This window comes from Eutrema salsugineum, unplaced genomic scaffold (genome assembly GCF_000478725.1).
Source record: "Eutrema salsugineum unplaced genomic scaffold, Eutsalg1_0 scaffold_4, whole genome shotgun sequence".
Taxonomy (NCBI): Eukaryota; Viridiplantae; Streptophyta; class Magnoliopsida; order Brassicales; family Brassicaceae; genus Eutrema; species Eutrema salsugineum.
The window spans coordinates 12213330-12228689 of record NW_006256686.1 but is presented as its reverse complement, the minus strand read 5'-3'; the positions used below and the strand labels follow the sequence as shown (position 1 = coordinate 12228689).

Genomic DNA, 15360 nt, shown 5'->3' with positions numbered 1-15360 from the left:
TCCATTTCGAACTCAATGTGACCAAAGCCTCCCCCATGTAATCTCTTGGGGTCTCTCTTGGGGTAAATGAATATGTCCAAAGAGGCCAAAAACTGCTGAGTGATCCCTTCGTAGGCACCATCTCTTATCTCAAAGAATGATGCTAAGCCCATATTTTGGAAAATGAGCTTAACATCATCGAGAATCTATTGGTTGCTCAGCAGATCAATATCAGGGAATCGACCTTGAGCCACTTGTGCCTTGTTAAATTGGTCCAAGTACTCTCTAGTAGTGGGCAAGTGATCTTCTTCAAACTCAACTTTTGGCTGCTTCTTTGTCTCTTGAGCACACTCGGGAGCAGGTTCAGGTGCGGCTTCTCTTTCAACTGTGGTACAAGCGCAAGATCATTGTTTCTTGTTCGCTATGCAGCTGGCTCGCCATCAGCTCTCTTGGTTATTCTAGAGGGATTCTTGCTTGTTCTTCCAGGTTTTGCTGAGGCCACAGCTTTGCGTTTGTTGACCTTCTTCTGGAATTCTTTCTTCTGATCAAGGGCTGTTGTCCTCTCAGTCATCTGCAAGAAAATCCTCAAAAAGAGAATAAGCACCAAGTAGATATCGCTGACACAAGTTCAAGAGATCAAACAAGAACAAAGCCTTCTCAAAACTAATAGCTCAATGGATTCTAAGGTTCAGATTGATCAAGAACTAGTCATAACAGTTTCTATACACAGAGAAAAGCAAGCGACTCAGCCGAGAAACCATTTCACCATTGAAGCCGATTTAAGGCACAATTTCTCATGAACTTTAAAAAACTCAAGAACTGGCGACTTTCAATGCAAGAACCGGTTTTTCATGTGTTGTCTATCCTGATGGAATTTCTAAAATTGTTCCCAAAGTTTTTAGTAACCTAAAAGAATCGATTCCACATTTTACAAATAAGGAAGCTCGCAAACGATACTGGAAAAAGATGAGTTCTTTTAGTTCAAAATACCTTTGGGGACACAAGATTCAAGCTCAGTGAGCTGCGTATGCAGGATAGACAACACTCTAATGAGCTTAGAGCACTTTAAATCGCGTGAGATGAGTAAGAAATGAGAGAGATATGCTCGTGTAAATGCAGAGAAAGGGAGAAGAAGAGCAAACTCTGCTTTTGGCTCGGTATGGAGGCAGGTATGGGTTGGAGTCTCTTTTCCAGCTGGCGTTTGGACTGTTGTGGGACTGGTCCCCCCTTCTTCAAGCGTTTAAACTCGTTTTGCCGCGCAAAGCATTTAAAATGACCATGGTGTGGATAAGGCAAGGGTCGTATAAACCTTGAGTCATTTTTATGGGTTCGACACAAGCGGCCTTGGTATGTTCCACTCCGAGGGCACCAGACCAAGGGCTTATAGCTCATGCTAACACAGAAATTTTCTTGTCCCTCAAGCCTTTTCTATTGACCGCTAAACCTTCTTCTTTGACTTAAGTGTCCCAAGTGTTCTGTTTTTGCTTATACTTGTTACCAGGCACCTCGGCATGCTCCACCACAAGGGCATCACACCGAGGGGACCTGTTTCTGGGTGGAACACTTAGTGCATGGGGGTTTAAGCATCTCGGCCTCAGGTCGAGGTTTTGACATGTTATCTCGGACTTTTGAGCCTCGGTGTGTCTATACCGAGGTGTCTACACCGGGGGCCTTCCCCCACACTTAGTCTTTTTGCTCATTGCTTCTTCTTCTCACACGGCCCCTGTGTTTTTAAGGTGAGGAGTTTTGGCCGAGGTTCTGAGATATTCACACGGTAAAACGCACCTTGGCTTGAGAACGCCAAGGGTTTACACCGAGGCCATAAAAACTCTTGCCTTAAAACACAAGGCTGTGGCTTTTAAATGCTTTCTTGCACCTGTTCCTTCAAGATACACACCTAGAAAATTGCTTAGACCTGAAATCACTTAACAAACCTTCAAGGAGCTCCATATAAACATGAAAAGAAAGTTCAAAAAGAAATATATACAAGGATAAGCTTGGGGTGTCGCCTAAGAGCGCTTTGGTTAACGTCAGTACGTTTGAGTTTTCATACCTTCTAAGCATTTTGGGGCTCAAGAAGAGGAACTGACGTAGCTCCCTCTTTGATCTCTGATACCAGGTAGTATTTCACCCTTTGGCCGTTCACAACAAAGCCATGTCCATCTTTTCCCTCTAAGACAACAGCTCAATATGGTCTCACTTCAAGAACTCTAAACGGTCCAGACCACCTAGACTTGAGTTTTCCAGGGAACAACTTGAGTATAGAATTGAATAACAGCACTTGGTCCCCTTCTTTGAACTCTCTCTTGTGTATCTTCTTGTCATGAAGCGCCTTGGTCTTCTCTTTGTAGATTTTAGAGCTCTCAAAAGCATCTAACCGAATCTCCTCAAGTTCATGAAGCTGTAGAACCCTTTTTTCTGGAGCGGTCTTGATGTCAAAGTTCGGTAACTTCACTGTCCACAAGGCTTTGTACTCCAACTCAACCGATAGGTGACAGCTCTTCCCATACAAGAGGTTAAAGGTGAGATTCCTATGGGGGTCTTGTAAGCGGTTCTGTAAGTCCAAATAGCATCATCAAGTTTCTTGCTCCAGTCTTTTCTTGAGTTGTTCACAGTCCTCTCTAGGATCGCCTTGATTTGCCTGTTTGAAACCTCGACTTGGCCACTGGTCTGAGGGTGGTAGGGAATCGCCACCTTGTGCTTGACACCATGCTTCTTTAACAAGCCCTCAAGTGTCTTGTTAATAAAGTGGCTGCCGCTATCGCTTATAACTATCTTTGGCACACCAAACCGTGGGAAGATGATGCTTTTAAAAAGCTTACAAACCACCTTTGAATCGTTTGTGGGGCTTGAAATCGCCTCAACCCATTTAGATACATAGTCTACGGCCACCAAAATGTATTGGTTACCGTGTGAAGAGATAAACGCCCCCATGAAGTCTATTCCCCAACAGTCGAAGAGCTCCACCTCAAAGATTGGATTCAGAGGCATCTCACTTCTCTTAGAGATATTCCCATGCTTTTGACACGATTCACAGCTTGTGACAACAGCTTAGGCATCTTTAAACATCGTCGGCCACCAAAAACCACATTGTAAAATCTTGGCAACCGTCTTGAAAGCCCCCAAGTGCCCACCATAAGCAGAACCATGGCATTCTTGTAACACAGGCTGTACTTCTTCTTCAGCTAAGCACCTTCTATAAAGATGGTCTTTGTTGAGCACATATAGATATGGCTCATCCCAATGATATCTACTAATATCTTTAAAGAACTTTTTCCTCTGATATGAATCCAATTCAGGTGGCCCCTAAACCGCATGAGAGGTAGTTAACAAGATCAGCAAACCATGGGAGGCTCCTCTCTCTGATTGTATTGGCCTCTTCAACCTCGAAGTAAGTTTTGATCACCATTAGATTCTCCTCAGGTAAAGAATCATCTAGAGGCATATTTAAGTCCACTATTAACCGTGAGAGATGGTCGGCAGCTCCATTCTCAATGCCTTTCTTATCTTGCACCTCCATGTCAAATTCTTGTAATAAAAGAACTCACCTTAGAAGCCTCGGCTTAGCATCCTTTCTAGTCATTAGGTACCTTAAAGCCGCATGATCTGTGTACACAACAACCTTTGAACCCACAAGGTAACTTCTGAACTTATCAAATGAAAACACAATGGCCAGCATCTCTTTTTCAGTTGTTGCGTATTTCTCTTGAGCCGAGTCTAAGGTACGGCTTGCGTAGTAGATCACGTGCAACTTCTTATCCTTTTTCTGCCCCAAGACTGCTCCTACTGTGTAATCAGATGCATCTGTCATCACCTCAAAGGGCAAAGACCAATCGGGAGCCTGAACAATTGGTGCACTAACAAGGGCCTCTTGATCTTTAGAAATGCTTCCATGCACTCCTCATCAAAAATAAACTCAACCTTTTTGCAAAGCAACCTTGTTAGTGGCCGAGCTATCTTAGAAAAGTCTTTAATAAACCTTCTATAGAAGCCGGTGTGCCCCAAGAAGCTTCTTATCCCTTTAACCGAGCTCGGCGTCTCCAAATTCACCATGACCTCTACCTTGATCTTGTCGAACTCTATGCCCTTCTCAGAGACCTTATGACCGAGCACAATGCCCTCCTGTACCATTAAATGGCACTTCTCCCAGTTCAAGACCAGCTTGTGCTCCTCACACCTTTTCAAGACCTGTGACAAATTAGCAAGACAATCCGAAAAGGAGGAGCCATAGACAGAAAAGTCGTCCATAAAAACCTCCATCTTTTCTTCAATGAGGTCAGAAAATATGTGCATCATGCACCTTTGAAAGGTCGCAGGAGCATTACATAGGCCAAAAGGCATGCGTCTATATGCATATGTGCCGTAAGGGCATGTGAATGTATTTTTCTCTTGGTCTCGGGGATCTATGGGTATTTGAAAGAAACCCGAGTACCCATAAAGAAAACAGAAGTAGAGATGGTTAGCTAATCTCTCAAGAATCTGATCTATAAATGGCAATGGGAAGTGATCCTTTCTAGATGCTGAATTAAGCTTTCTGTAATCAATACACATGCGATGACCGATTATGGTTCTTGTAGCTATTAACTCATCCCTCTCATTCTTTACCACTGTGATACCACCTTTCTTGGGCACCACATGGACAGGAGATACCCATCTTGAGTCAGAGATTGAGTATATTATCCCTGCCTCAAGAATCTTGGGTATCTCCTTCTTAACCACCTCTTTAAGGTTCGGGTTAAGACGTCTTTGATGCTCAATAGAAGACATAGATTAGTCTTCTAGGTGGATCCTGTGGGTGCAAATTTCAGGAGAGATGCCTCTAATATCGCCCAAAGAATAACCAATAGCTCTCCTTAACTTTCTAAGCTCACTAAGCAATGCATGTTCTTCACGAGCTAACAGATTATCGTTGATGATTACGGGATATGAAGAGTTTGAGCCAAGAAAAGCATACCTCAGCCCTGTTGGTAGAGGCTTGAGCTCAACAGGGGGTGCCTTTGTCTCGTCCCAATCAGCATCAAAGTTGCATTTGCTCTTTGACAGCTCCCTCGGCTTTGATTATATTCTCTCGCGATCTACCACTGCCCTCGGCTTGTGATGCTGCGGCCATGCAACCCCGAGGTGTCTCCCCTCTTGTATTGGACCATATGATGTTCAAAACCTCGAGACTACTCTGCCTGAGCTCCAAAAATCTCGTCTCAGCTTCAAGTTCCTTCGGCTGATCCAAGAATCGCTTGTAGACCTTGCTCTCTTCATTTAAGAACCCGTGCTCACTTTGTTCTCTTGTTAAGACCACTTGTAAAGGGTCTTCTGTTTTCAGTTCTTCAAGGAGCTCATCAGCAAGCTCCTCCATGGTTTCGATGTAAAAGACCTGACCTCCAATGGTCAGTTGTTTCATCATTTCCTTCACATCGAACTTCATGGTTTCAGACCCAATGTGTAGCTCGATCATGCCTCCTCTGACGTCTATGATCGCTCCTGCTGTTGCAAAAAAGGGTCTCCCCTAGATGATGGGATCAATCGGCTCTTCATCCATCTCTAAGACTATAAAGTCTGTGTGGATCTCAATCTCACCAATTCTCAAGGGCAAGTCTTCAAGCAAACCTATTGGTACTCTTACTGATCGATCCGCAAGAACAAGAGAGATTTTTGCCGCTTTGTAGCTCTTGAACCCAAGTCTTTTAGTAACTGAATAAGGCATTAAGCTCACAGAAGCTCCCAAGTCACATGAACAGCTTGAAAACTTCAATGGACCGATTGCACATGGTAAAGTAAAGCTACCAGGGTCTGATAACTTTCTTGGCACTGATCTCCTCTGAATAATGGCACTGCACTCATGACTCAAGATGACCATCCCTTGAAGCACCTTTGTCTTGTTAAGTATCGCGTCCTTTAGAAACTTTCCAAGCTGAGGTATAGCTAGAAAAGTATCTATGATCGGCAATGTCATCTGAGTATTCTCTAAGTTCTTTTCAAATACTGCCTTTGCCCTGTCTAAGATTTGTTTCTTCTTGAATCGCTCTGGAAAAGGTATCTTAGGCTGATAAGAACGTGGTGGAACATATGGCTTTTCAAGTTCAGGTTCCTTCTCCACCTCTTTAGCCTTGTCTTTAACCAGTTCTTTCTCTAAAACCTCATCCTCTTGCTCATCTCTTGAGGCTGCCTCCCCACCGATCTGCTCATTGTCCTCAATGAGCTTTTGCTAAGGCTCAGGAGATTGTAGCTCTATTCCACTCCTCAATGTGATGGCATTGACATATTCTTTGGGATTTGGTTCCAGTTTTCCAGGTAAAGCTTATCCTCTTGATGATGTGGAAGCTTGATTATGCTTAAGCTCCCTGATATCTTGTTGCATGGACGCATATTGACTCTCAACCCTTTGTTGACCCTGTAGCAATTTCTGTAGAAGCCCACACATATCTGGTCCCATCTGACTCTGAACCGGCGCCTGCTGCTGTTGTTGCTGACCCATCGACTGTGGACTGAACCCTGGTGGAAACTTATGTTGCTGCGGTTGGCTGTTGTAGTTACTGCCCTGAGCCGGTTGCTGCTGCTGTCCATAGCTCTGTTGTTGCCCACTAAACTGCTGCTTGGGCTGAAATGAACCTTGAAACTGAGTCTTAGGAGCATAGCTTTGTTGATTTTGCTGAGCAGGGTACACCTGATCTTGAGGATTTGCAACATTGGGGTTGCGGTATGAGAGGTTCTGATTGGTTCCATAGTTGTTGAACCGCTGATACCTTTGTTGATTTTCAATATAGTTGATCTCTTCTTGTCTGAGACCATCTTCATTCACATTGTCAAAGCTCGGCCCTTGCTCATCAAACTCGCCTACAAAGTGTATAGGCTTTTCTGTAGCCACAAGCACTTTGTCTAGCTTGTTTTGAAGCTCCCTGATATCTTTTTCCATTCTCAGCTCTTTACTAGACACATCTGATCTGTTAGCCTGTCGAAATCTTCACCATAAGTATCATTTGACATTGCAAGATTCTCCACTAGCTTCATTGCGGCATTGATCTCCTTTCCAAGAAAGTTCCCATTAGATGTTGTATCAAGTTGGTTCCTTATCTTTGGAAGGGTGCCTCGGTATAATGTACTAAGAAGAGACGCCTCTGAGAAGCCGTGGTGAGGACACTGATTAGTATATCTCCTGAATCGTCCCCAAGCCTCACTGAATCTTTCATTTGTATGTTTTGTGAAGCTTGAGATCTGATTTCCGAGCTTGGCCATCCTGGAAGTAGAGAAAAACTTTGAGAGAAACGCAAGCTTGCACTGCTCCCAGGTCTGTATTGTTCCCCTTGGAAGGTTCTTCTCCCATTGATTCGCTTTATCTCCTAATCTGAAGGGAAACAATCTCAGTTTAAAGTTGTCCTCTGATACGCCATTGATCTTGGTAAGATCACAAACACGGTCAAACTGATCCAAGTGCTCCAAAGGATCCTCCATTGGCAAATCGTGAAACTTGGAGTTTTGCACCATATTGAGCAAGGAGACTTTAACTTCAAAATTGTTGTTTTTCACAGGTGGTGCTTGGATCCCTGCTCCCTGATGTGCATTAGCTCGGTCAATATCCTCAACAAAAACTGGTGGAGGTTGCCTTTGAGCTTGCAGCTGAGGCTGAGGAACTTGCTGTGCCTGCTGCTCATTGCGGTGGGCTTGCTGCTGGTTTTTCTGAGCCTGCCTTTCATTACGCTGAGCCATGTTTTGATTGAAATAAGCCTGTTGTTAGCCATGTTTTGATTGACATAGGCCTGTTGTTCATTCCTCTCGGCCTGCGCTTGATTTAGATGAGCCTAGTGCTCGGCTTCTTGAGCCTGTTGCTCTATCCTCTCCTGATCAGCCATACCCAACCGATCTTGATTCACAGCCCTCTCTCTTGCTCTTATCTCAAGAAAGTTAATGTTGTTGTTGTAAGGCTGAGGCAGCTCTGTGCTTATAGCGCGAGTTCGCATGTAGCTGATCACTCAAAGACAGAACTTGAAACGATCAGTAATAACAAGAAAAATAAAGGCTTAATCTCAAGAAAAAGCAAAAACTAATGTTATCCACAAGTTGGCAACGGCGCCAATTGATAACTAAGACTTTTGGTCTTGAAGAGGTATCAATCTCCTGTAGTTGTAGTACCAAAGTATCGAATCCAAGCTTGTGGTTAGACACTAGTTTATGATTGCTTTTAACTTAAGTCAAGCGCAATCAAGAGATGGTTTTGATGTCTAGACTACTTAAAGTGCAAGCAAATGAACAAAAATAAGAGATTTAACTAGGCAGAGATGCAAAATAAAAAGACAAATAAACAAGATAGACAAGCGGTTGATGTATGAATGATGAGGCTGAGGTCTTAGACAGGATAAAGGACTCAGGTGCTTCCATGCTAGACTAGCGAGTTAATGAACTAAATGATCAAGCAACTTCATTTAACATGAACTCAAAGACAAGTTAATCCTCTCATGAAGGTATTAAGGTTCTAAACTAATCCTCTTTCATACCAAAATCCCTTTTGAGAAGCATGAATCAGCAAGCATTAAGAATCAGCTCAATAAGTCATTTAAGAGAAGCAAACTATCAATATCATGATGAAAGACTCTTAAACCTCTACTAAACCTGGTTCAGGTATTTCAGCGAACACTTCTCAGGCGTGAAACACCTTAGATCTAGACCACATGTGATGTTCATGGATCCAGCTTAGAGGTCGGTTTAGTAGAGAATGTATGATGCAGATCTAGAACCTAAACTCGCTAATCTAGCATTTCAGCACCCTAATCTACCTATCTAAAACCTCATAATGGAACTACTCACTAATCATGAAGAGCACATTTAATATTTTGCAAGAAGTGATGCTAGACATGATTATAAGCTTTGATGATGATGAAAAGAAACAAAAGAGAATAAGATCTTTACGTCAAAACGACATATCTGATTAAAGAAGCAATTTTTCACAAAAGAGGCAAGTTCTCAAAGATATAACAGGATATGAGATAGGTAGGGTTTTAGTCCCTAAAACTATATATAGTAAAGCTAAGTGATGCGGGTCAGCCCGGAACAAACCCGGTACTGAACCGGTCTTCTGGGGTGCATGGGTCAGGTCTCGGTGTGTGAGAGTCCAATGCCAAGGTGTAGACGTCTAGGGGTGCACGTGAGCAAAGATCAAGATGAAGATCTCATGAAGAACTCACCAAGAACATGCATGAACCCTAGTCTTTGATCCATCTTCACGTGCACTCGTTAGATCAGCTTGTTCTCGATTCTGGGTTCGTGACAAGGGGCCTCGGCATAGACACGCCGAGGGGCTTGGTAGTCAAGGGGTCAAGGGAGATGAGGCCTGACATGCGATGTCGAGGTCTTAAGGCCGAGGTCAAGCTTCAACACTTAGTCATTTTCAGCTTCATTTCTTCAGCATGCATGCCACAGACTTGATACACTGAGGGTTTAGCACGAGATCTGGACCAAAAATCTTCAAGGAATAGGCCTCGGCTTAGGCAATGTCGAGGAAACGACACCGAGGCCTGTATAAACACTTAGCACGTATTGCAGCTCTTGAAGCTTGTACCGACTCGCTTGTCTCCCGGTTGCAATAACTTTCCGCACATGACTCCAAACGACTTGAAACCAACTCCACGATAAATATTACTCATTCAGCTAAAACTTTGGTGAAGAAACCATCGGAGCTTGCGAAGTGGAAGGCTCCCTGGATTGCTCATCTTTGCATTGCATTGGAACGGTAAGAAAACAGCTCCTGGACCCGTATTCACTCCGGAGACGATATCATTCAGGTCAAAGCTCCAAATCGGGTGATCTTAAGTGTTCTGGAAAGAAACTCAAATACCTTGAATATTAATGAAGGCCCTGACAGCTGAATCGAACTGGAAAGGCATCGTCCCACGTAATCTTTTAAGCTCATCGGATCGGCTTAGAATGCATGCGAGACAAGTGTGTCTCCTGGTGGAGATATCTCTCTGCTCACTGCTCTAAATATCCTGATTCCAAATTTTCTGGAATCTTGACTCGACCAACTCCAACTTTGATGAAGATCCCATTAACTGATTCGGACCAGAAGCTACCCCGGATTCGCAATCTTTGAAGCGCACAGATGCAAACAGGTTTTAGCCGAGGAATGCTTCCCGCGGTAAGGAAAATATCCGAGAATCGTAAACCGCGGTAAGCTTTTTAGCCAATAAAAATCTCCTGTCTCGGCATAAAACTTCACCCAACAGCATTCTCACCTGATACTGATTTTTGGCCGATGGAAATCACTTGATAGCATTTTTAGCCGATAAAACTGATCCAGCCGGTACATGCTTTCGCCGAGAAATTCCTTTTTGCCGTTTTAACCATTTTTAACTCTTTTCCTCACCGTATCAACTCTTGATCACACCTCTTCAACTCCAAAGAACCTCCAAAACACCTGATAAAGACTCTAAACCATGCAAAACTCTTTGGGACCTAATGCAAACCCTAACATCTAAATTAATGCCTAAAGACCAAAAATGTAAGAGAAAAGACATGATTTGTACTCTAAAATGCGACCTAAATGATGTAAATTATAGACCTATCACTAAGTTTCCTGAAAAGAGCCTTGAAACTACAAATACGTGGAAATCATAATAAAAGTTCCTGAAACTGATTAAAACCTTTGAAAAAGCATTTGAAATCAATGGTGAAAATAGGTACAAATCGGTGTTATCAGTTAGCCCGGATCTGAGTGAGACTCAAGAAGCAATCAACGTTCAGGACGGCTGGGACAGCCGAGACAGGATTTGTGTTGCCGTTGGTGTTTTCCATTGAACCAGTTAGAAAGAAGGGAGAGAGAACTAGAAGAGAGAGAAGAGAATTGCAGACAAGAAAAGAAAAATCGCAGAGTATAGAGAGAAGAAGAGTGAGATGAGAAATTGAGAAGAATTTGAGAAGAGCGGCTGAGAAATTTTAGGTTTAGAGCTTTTGCTCTGATACCATGTTTGATTAGGTAATTCCAATCGATGGATTGGTTTCATTGTATTCATGAGAATATAAAGGAGGATATGTACAAAAGAGCCGTTAAGGACTAATAACTTAGTTTCCTAAAATACATAGAGGAATATATGCATTCCTATTCTAATATACTTATGCTAGCAAACTCAATGAAAGTCTAATCCGAAGGCATATAGATAACATAATGTAAATTTATCCATTTTCATGTATTAATCCATTCATAATTACTAGGCTAATCAATTTCCTACTAGTAATCTATTGATTAATAATTCTTAACAATCAGTAAAAGCTACAAATTATCTTAAGCAAAAACTCTTATTGGCACATTAAAATTCATTAATTATCTTAAGCAAATTATCGACTTGAGTTAATATATTTCATCAAACACTTTTAATGAATGAATTTTTTCGTAGAGGTAGATTGTGTTTGGCAAGATCAAACCTAGTATTGATGCACACTCTGATTTGGATGTGAAAAACAAACTTAGACCTCGTTGACATTTTTTTTTCCCATTGACAAACTCTTAATCAATATAATCTACCCAGCCCGAAGCCGATAACAAAACTACTCACACATAAAGAAAGTAAATCCAAAATTAAGAAACGCGATTAGAGAAGACATGAAAACTAAAAGAAAGTGAAGCTTGAAAAATGGCAATGATGTCTTCAAGATCTAAGAACAATCATATCAAAGAACCAAAATGAATATTGCTAAGAGTATACATGACATAAAATTACGTTTACATTTATTTGTACTAGAAAGTAGGTGATATCACTATTACAAAAGGTGTTTATTGCAACAAATAATTTTGTGGCAAATACCTAAAATTTGTGCCAATATAGACATTCACCACAAATTATCAAAAAAAATATTTTGTGACTATAAGGTCGTACAAATAAAATTCTATAGCACATAACAATATTCTCGTAAATTAATCACGAGGTATCCAGAAATAAATTCTGGCATATTTGCCACAAATTAATACAAAACAATTGTGGCAGGTTGTGACAAATTAGCACAACAGTATTTCTACCAATTTGAAAATAATCACCACAAAAAAAAAATTATATGTGACTAATCAGTGGTTTTTCAGAAAAAGTTATTAACAACAATAATGTTTTGTTTTTTAATCTTATCACTGCATTACAAAAGCCCATCAAAGTGGGTTATAAAATGTTTCGGAGCCCGGCTGGAATCAGAATTATGATGCCAAAATTTTGGGGGCTTGAAGGTAGAATAACTAGTTGTATAAACGACGATGAATCCGTTCAGTTCTTCTTCCGAAAAGAGTATCAACTACTTACAGTGATGGAGAATGGACCATGGGGCTATAAAGACTGGATGGTGGTCATGGATCGTTGGATTCGAAGACACTTTCCTGATTATCTTCGTAAGATTAAATTTTGGTTTAAAATACACAATATTCCTGATGATTCTCGCGAAGACAGAGCTATCAATGAAATTGCTGGAGTCTTAGGTCATGTGGAAGAGGTCTTTATCCAACAATCAAACAGAGATCAAGAGGGTGAGGTATGAGTTCGGGTTGAAATGGATACTCACAGTCGTCTAATCTTTGTTCGTTTCATCCAGTTTGATGCTCATAAGGAACCTGTACTTTTTCAATTCTTGTTTCAAAAGCTCCGGAAATTCTGTACTACATGTGGTGGATTAACTCACGATGCTATTCGATGTACTGCCTAATTTCAAGTTCTGGAGCCACCCAACTTTGGTCCAGAAGGCAATTTGTTTCAACATGACCAAGAGGTGAATCAAGAGCAGCAAGAAGTAGATCAGATACATGATGGCATGAACCTTGCACAACAACAAGTCCCTATAGAGCCTCCTCAACATTTTCCGGATCAAAATGCTGATGATACAATGGGTGAAAACGTTGAGTGCAATTTGAACATGGTGATCTCGGGATAATTTATGTTAACAAGTTCAGCAGGGGAACTGCGTTTTCTCAATCCCAATGATGTTCAAATGCAAACTGATCAACCTATTACTATCCGAGAATTTGGATCTACTTCAGCTCAGGTCTTAGCAAAAGGAACAAAGGGTAAAGAGAAATCTGAAGATTCGACAGATGAGAATTCAACAAATCGTCAAAAAACCCATGGTGTATTCACTGCAACGGCTAAAGGGGAGGTGGTAACCCCGAAGCCACCGGCTGAAGAATGAAGATCTTACACTGGAATTGTCAGGGGATGAGGAACCCTCTGACAATCCAGCACTTGAAGGATATCAGGACATTTTACACTCCTGATATCATGTTCCTCATAGAAACAAAAAAAGGCAATGACTATGTTCATAGTATTGGTCAAGAACTAAGGTATACTCATCATTTTTGTTGTACCTTCTGATGGGCTAGCAAACGGTTTAGCAGTTTTTTTGGGATGAAGAAGTGCATTTTAGCATTGTGATAACACCGTATTTGTACCCTTTTTCACCATTGATTTCAAATGTTTTTTCAAAGGTTTTAATTAGTTTTAGAAACTTTTATTATGATTTTTCTATGTTTGTAGTTTTATGGCTCTTTTCAGGAAACTTAGGGAAAAACATGGCAATATTGAAAAAATCCACATTTTCAGCACAGAGTCATACAATCAAAAGTTCAGCCTCAAATGAAGACATTCTCACCGTCCGATCGAGCTCAAATTTGGAGGCATTCAAGAAAAGATGATAATCTTTCCATAACACTTTACATCAAAACAATCCAACGGTGCAATCAAAAGTTATGTGAAGAGCAAGTTAGAAAATTTCACCAGTCTCGGAAGACTCTCACCCGCGGAAAAAGTACATTTCACCTACTCCGGAGGACTCTCACCCGCGGTGGACCTATGCCGAGCCACAAGGCCCAACATCAAAGCCCATTTCGTCATTCCTCTTCAGAGAAGCTCTGATTAAGACCTGGAAGACCTTAAAACCTATAAATATATTTCTTAGTAGCCCTAATCGGGTGTGTGCTCTTGTACTGAGTTTTTGAGCCACCAAACTTTGTTTTCTTAGGGTTAGGCGATGGAGATGGGGATTCTTCCCCTAAACCATTGTTCTTTCTCATTTTTTTTTATCTATTTAGCTTTTTCATTATATTTTTATGCAAAATTCATGTCTTTTATAATTTTCTGCATCATGTTGGTTTAGTCCCAGAAAGTCAAGTTTCTAAGTTCGATTAGGATTTCTAGAGTTCTAAGCCATATTATGGATCTCATCTCTTCTAAGTTGTTTATACTGCATGAGGTTAGATTCATGACCTAATCTTTGAGCCTAGGATCGATCAGAGCCACAAGAGTGATGTATCAGATCATCCGTACTTAGCTTCAGAAGAACATAGTCACTACAGGAGTCGAAAGCTACCTGTAGAGAAGATGTGAGCAAACGAATTAAGTTGTGATTGCATGATCTTATTTACGGCATGAGAGCGAGAGTTAATTGTCATATTAAGTGATTAGTTGGTTAAGGTGACGAGAGTTGGTTAGCCATACATATGCCTATTCTAGTTCAATGAAGATTCTAGAAATATATAAGGCTAAATCGCCCAGGGACTAATTGGAATGCTTAAACATCGATTAGGGTAAACCGGAGAAGTCCAAGTTGTTCCCTATGAGTTTAGATCCTTAGTTTGAGTCGAACATCTTTTAGGTTTTCTTTAGCAACTCGTTTGCATTGCATTTAGGTTCCCGTAAATATTAGGTTAGCTTTAGTTTAGGTCTCGTAAACCAAAAACCCAAAAAAAAAACCATGAGTTTATGACTTCGCTTACTTATCCAAGTTTGAAGTTTTTTCCAGATTAGACACCTTCCATGTGGATCGACACCCTAAGTCCTGCAACGTACATCTGTGCACTTTCAGACATAGGGTTTTATAAATTTAAAATTCCGGATCAACGGGCCTGCAAAGACTTGCGACCCCGAGGTCCATCAATGTTTTTGGCGCCGTTGCCGGGGAAGGTTTAGCCGCTGGAGATTTAGCTAAAAGGCTTAGCGACAGAGGGCTATATATGCCAAGCTTCTGCCAAACTTCATAGGAAGTATTCCGAACTCTGAACACCCTATTTTCTTTTTCTGCTTATTCTCTCTTCTGTTTGCCCTAGTTTCAGATTTCTTGAGACATGAATTATCCGAGAAAAAATCCTAATCCCGAGCAAAGGTTTTGCAACCTATGTGATGCTCTCTACGCATGTGAATCACCATTCAGGCTTGATTCCAACTACCTGGATCGGACCCCTCAGTCGAACCACCGCCTTGGAGGCTCACGAACTCCAACCTATCGAGATGAAACCTATTTTCCACCTATGGTGAATCGAAGACCATCCCCCCCCCCCCCCCCACTGCCTTATCAGATTCTGCATCAGAACAATGAGAGTGATCGATTTAGGCTCCAACTAAATTGATTAGAAGCTATGCTTAACCAATC

General features: G+C 41.4%; 1 protein-coding gene and 1 non-coding gene across 2 annotated transcripts; one reads left to right on the top strand and one right to left on the bottom strand.

The window, feature by feature from the left end:
• Positions 1 to 5482: 5482 nt before the first annotated feature.
• LOC112084531 lies at positions 5483 to 6889 on the bottom strand. The gene is made up of 3 exons (XM_024153680.1): positions 6641 to 6889; positions 6356 to 6574; positions 5483 to 6181 (listed from the first exon to the last, which is right to left on the bottom strand). Exons 1-3 carry the CDS (start codon positions 6887 to 6889, stop codon positions 5483 to 5485), a joined length of 1167 nt encoding a protein of 388 aa, XP_024009448.1.
• A 207-nt stretch (positions 6890 to 7096) lies between these two features.
• On the top strand, positions 7097 to 7203 carry LOC112085009. The gene has a single exon (XR_002898653.1). It is a non-coding gene; the product is annotated as a small nucleolar RNA R71 (small nucleolar RNA).
• The last annotated feature ends 8157 nt before the right edge of the window (positions 7204 to 15360 follow it).

Excerpts from the sequence above, each read along its gene's own strand:
- LOC112084531 (XM_024153680.1), bottom strand. The coding sequence starts at position 6,889 with ATGGAAAAAGATATCAGGGAGCTTCAAAACAAGCTAGACAAAGTGCTT. Across the intron at positions 6,575-6,640 it reads TTGCAAATCCTCAAGATCAG|CCCAAGCAGCAGTTTAGTGG; the intron begins GTGTACCCTGCT and ends GGTTCATTTCAG. Across the intron at positions 6,182-6,355 it reads TGCTACAGGGTCAACAAAGG|CAAAAGCTCATTGAGGACAA; the intron begins GTTGAGAGTCAA and ends CCTGAGCCTTAG.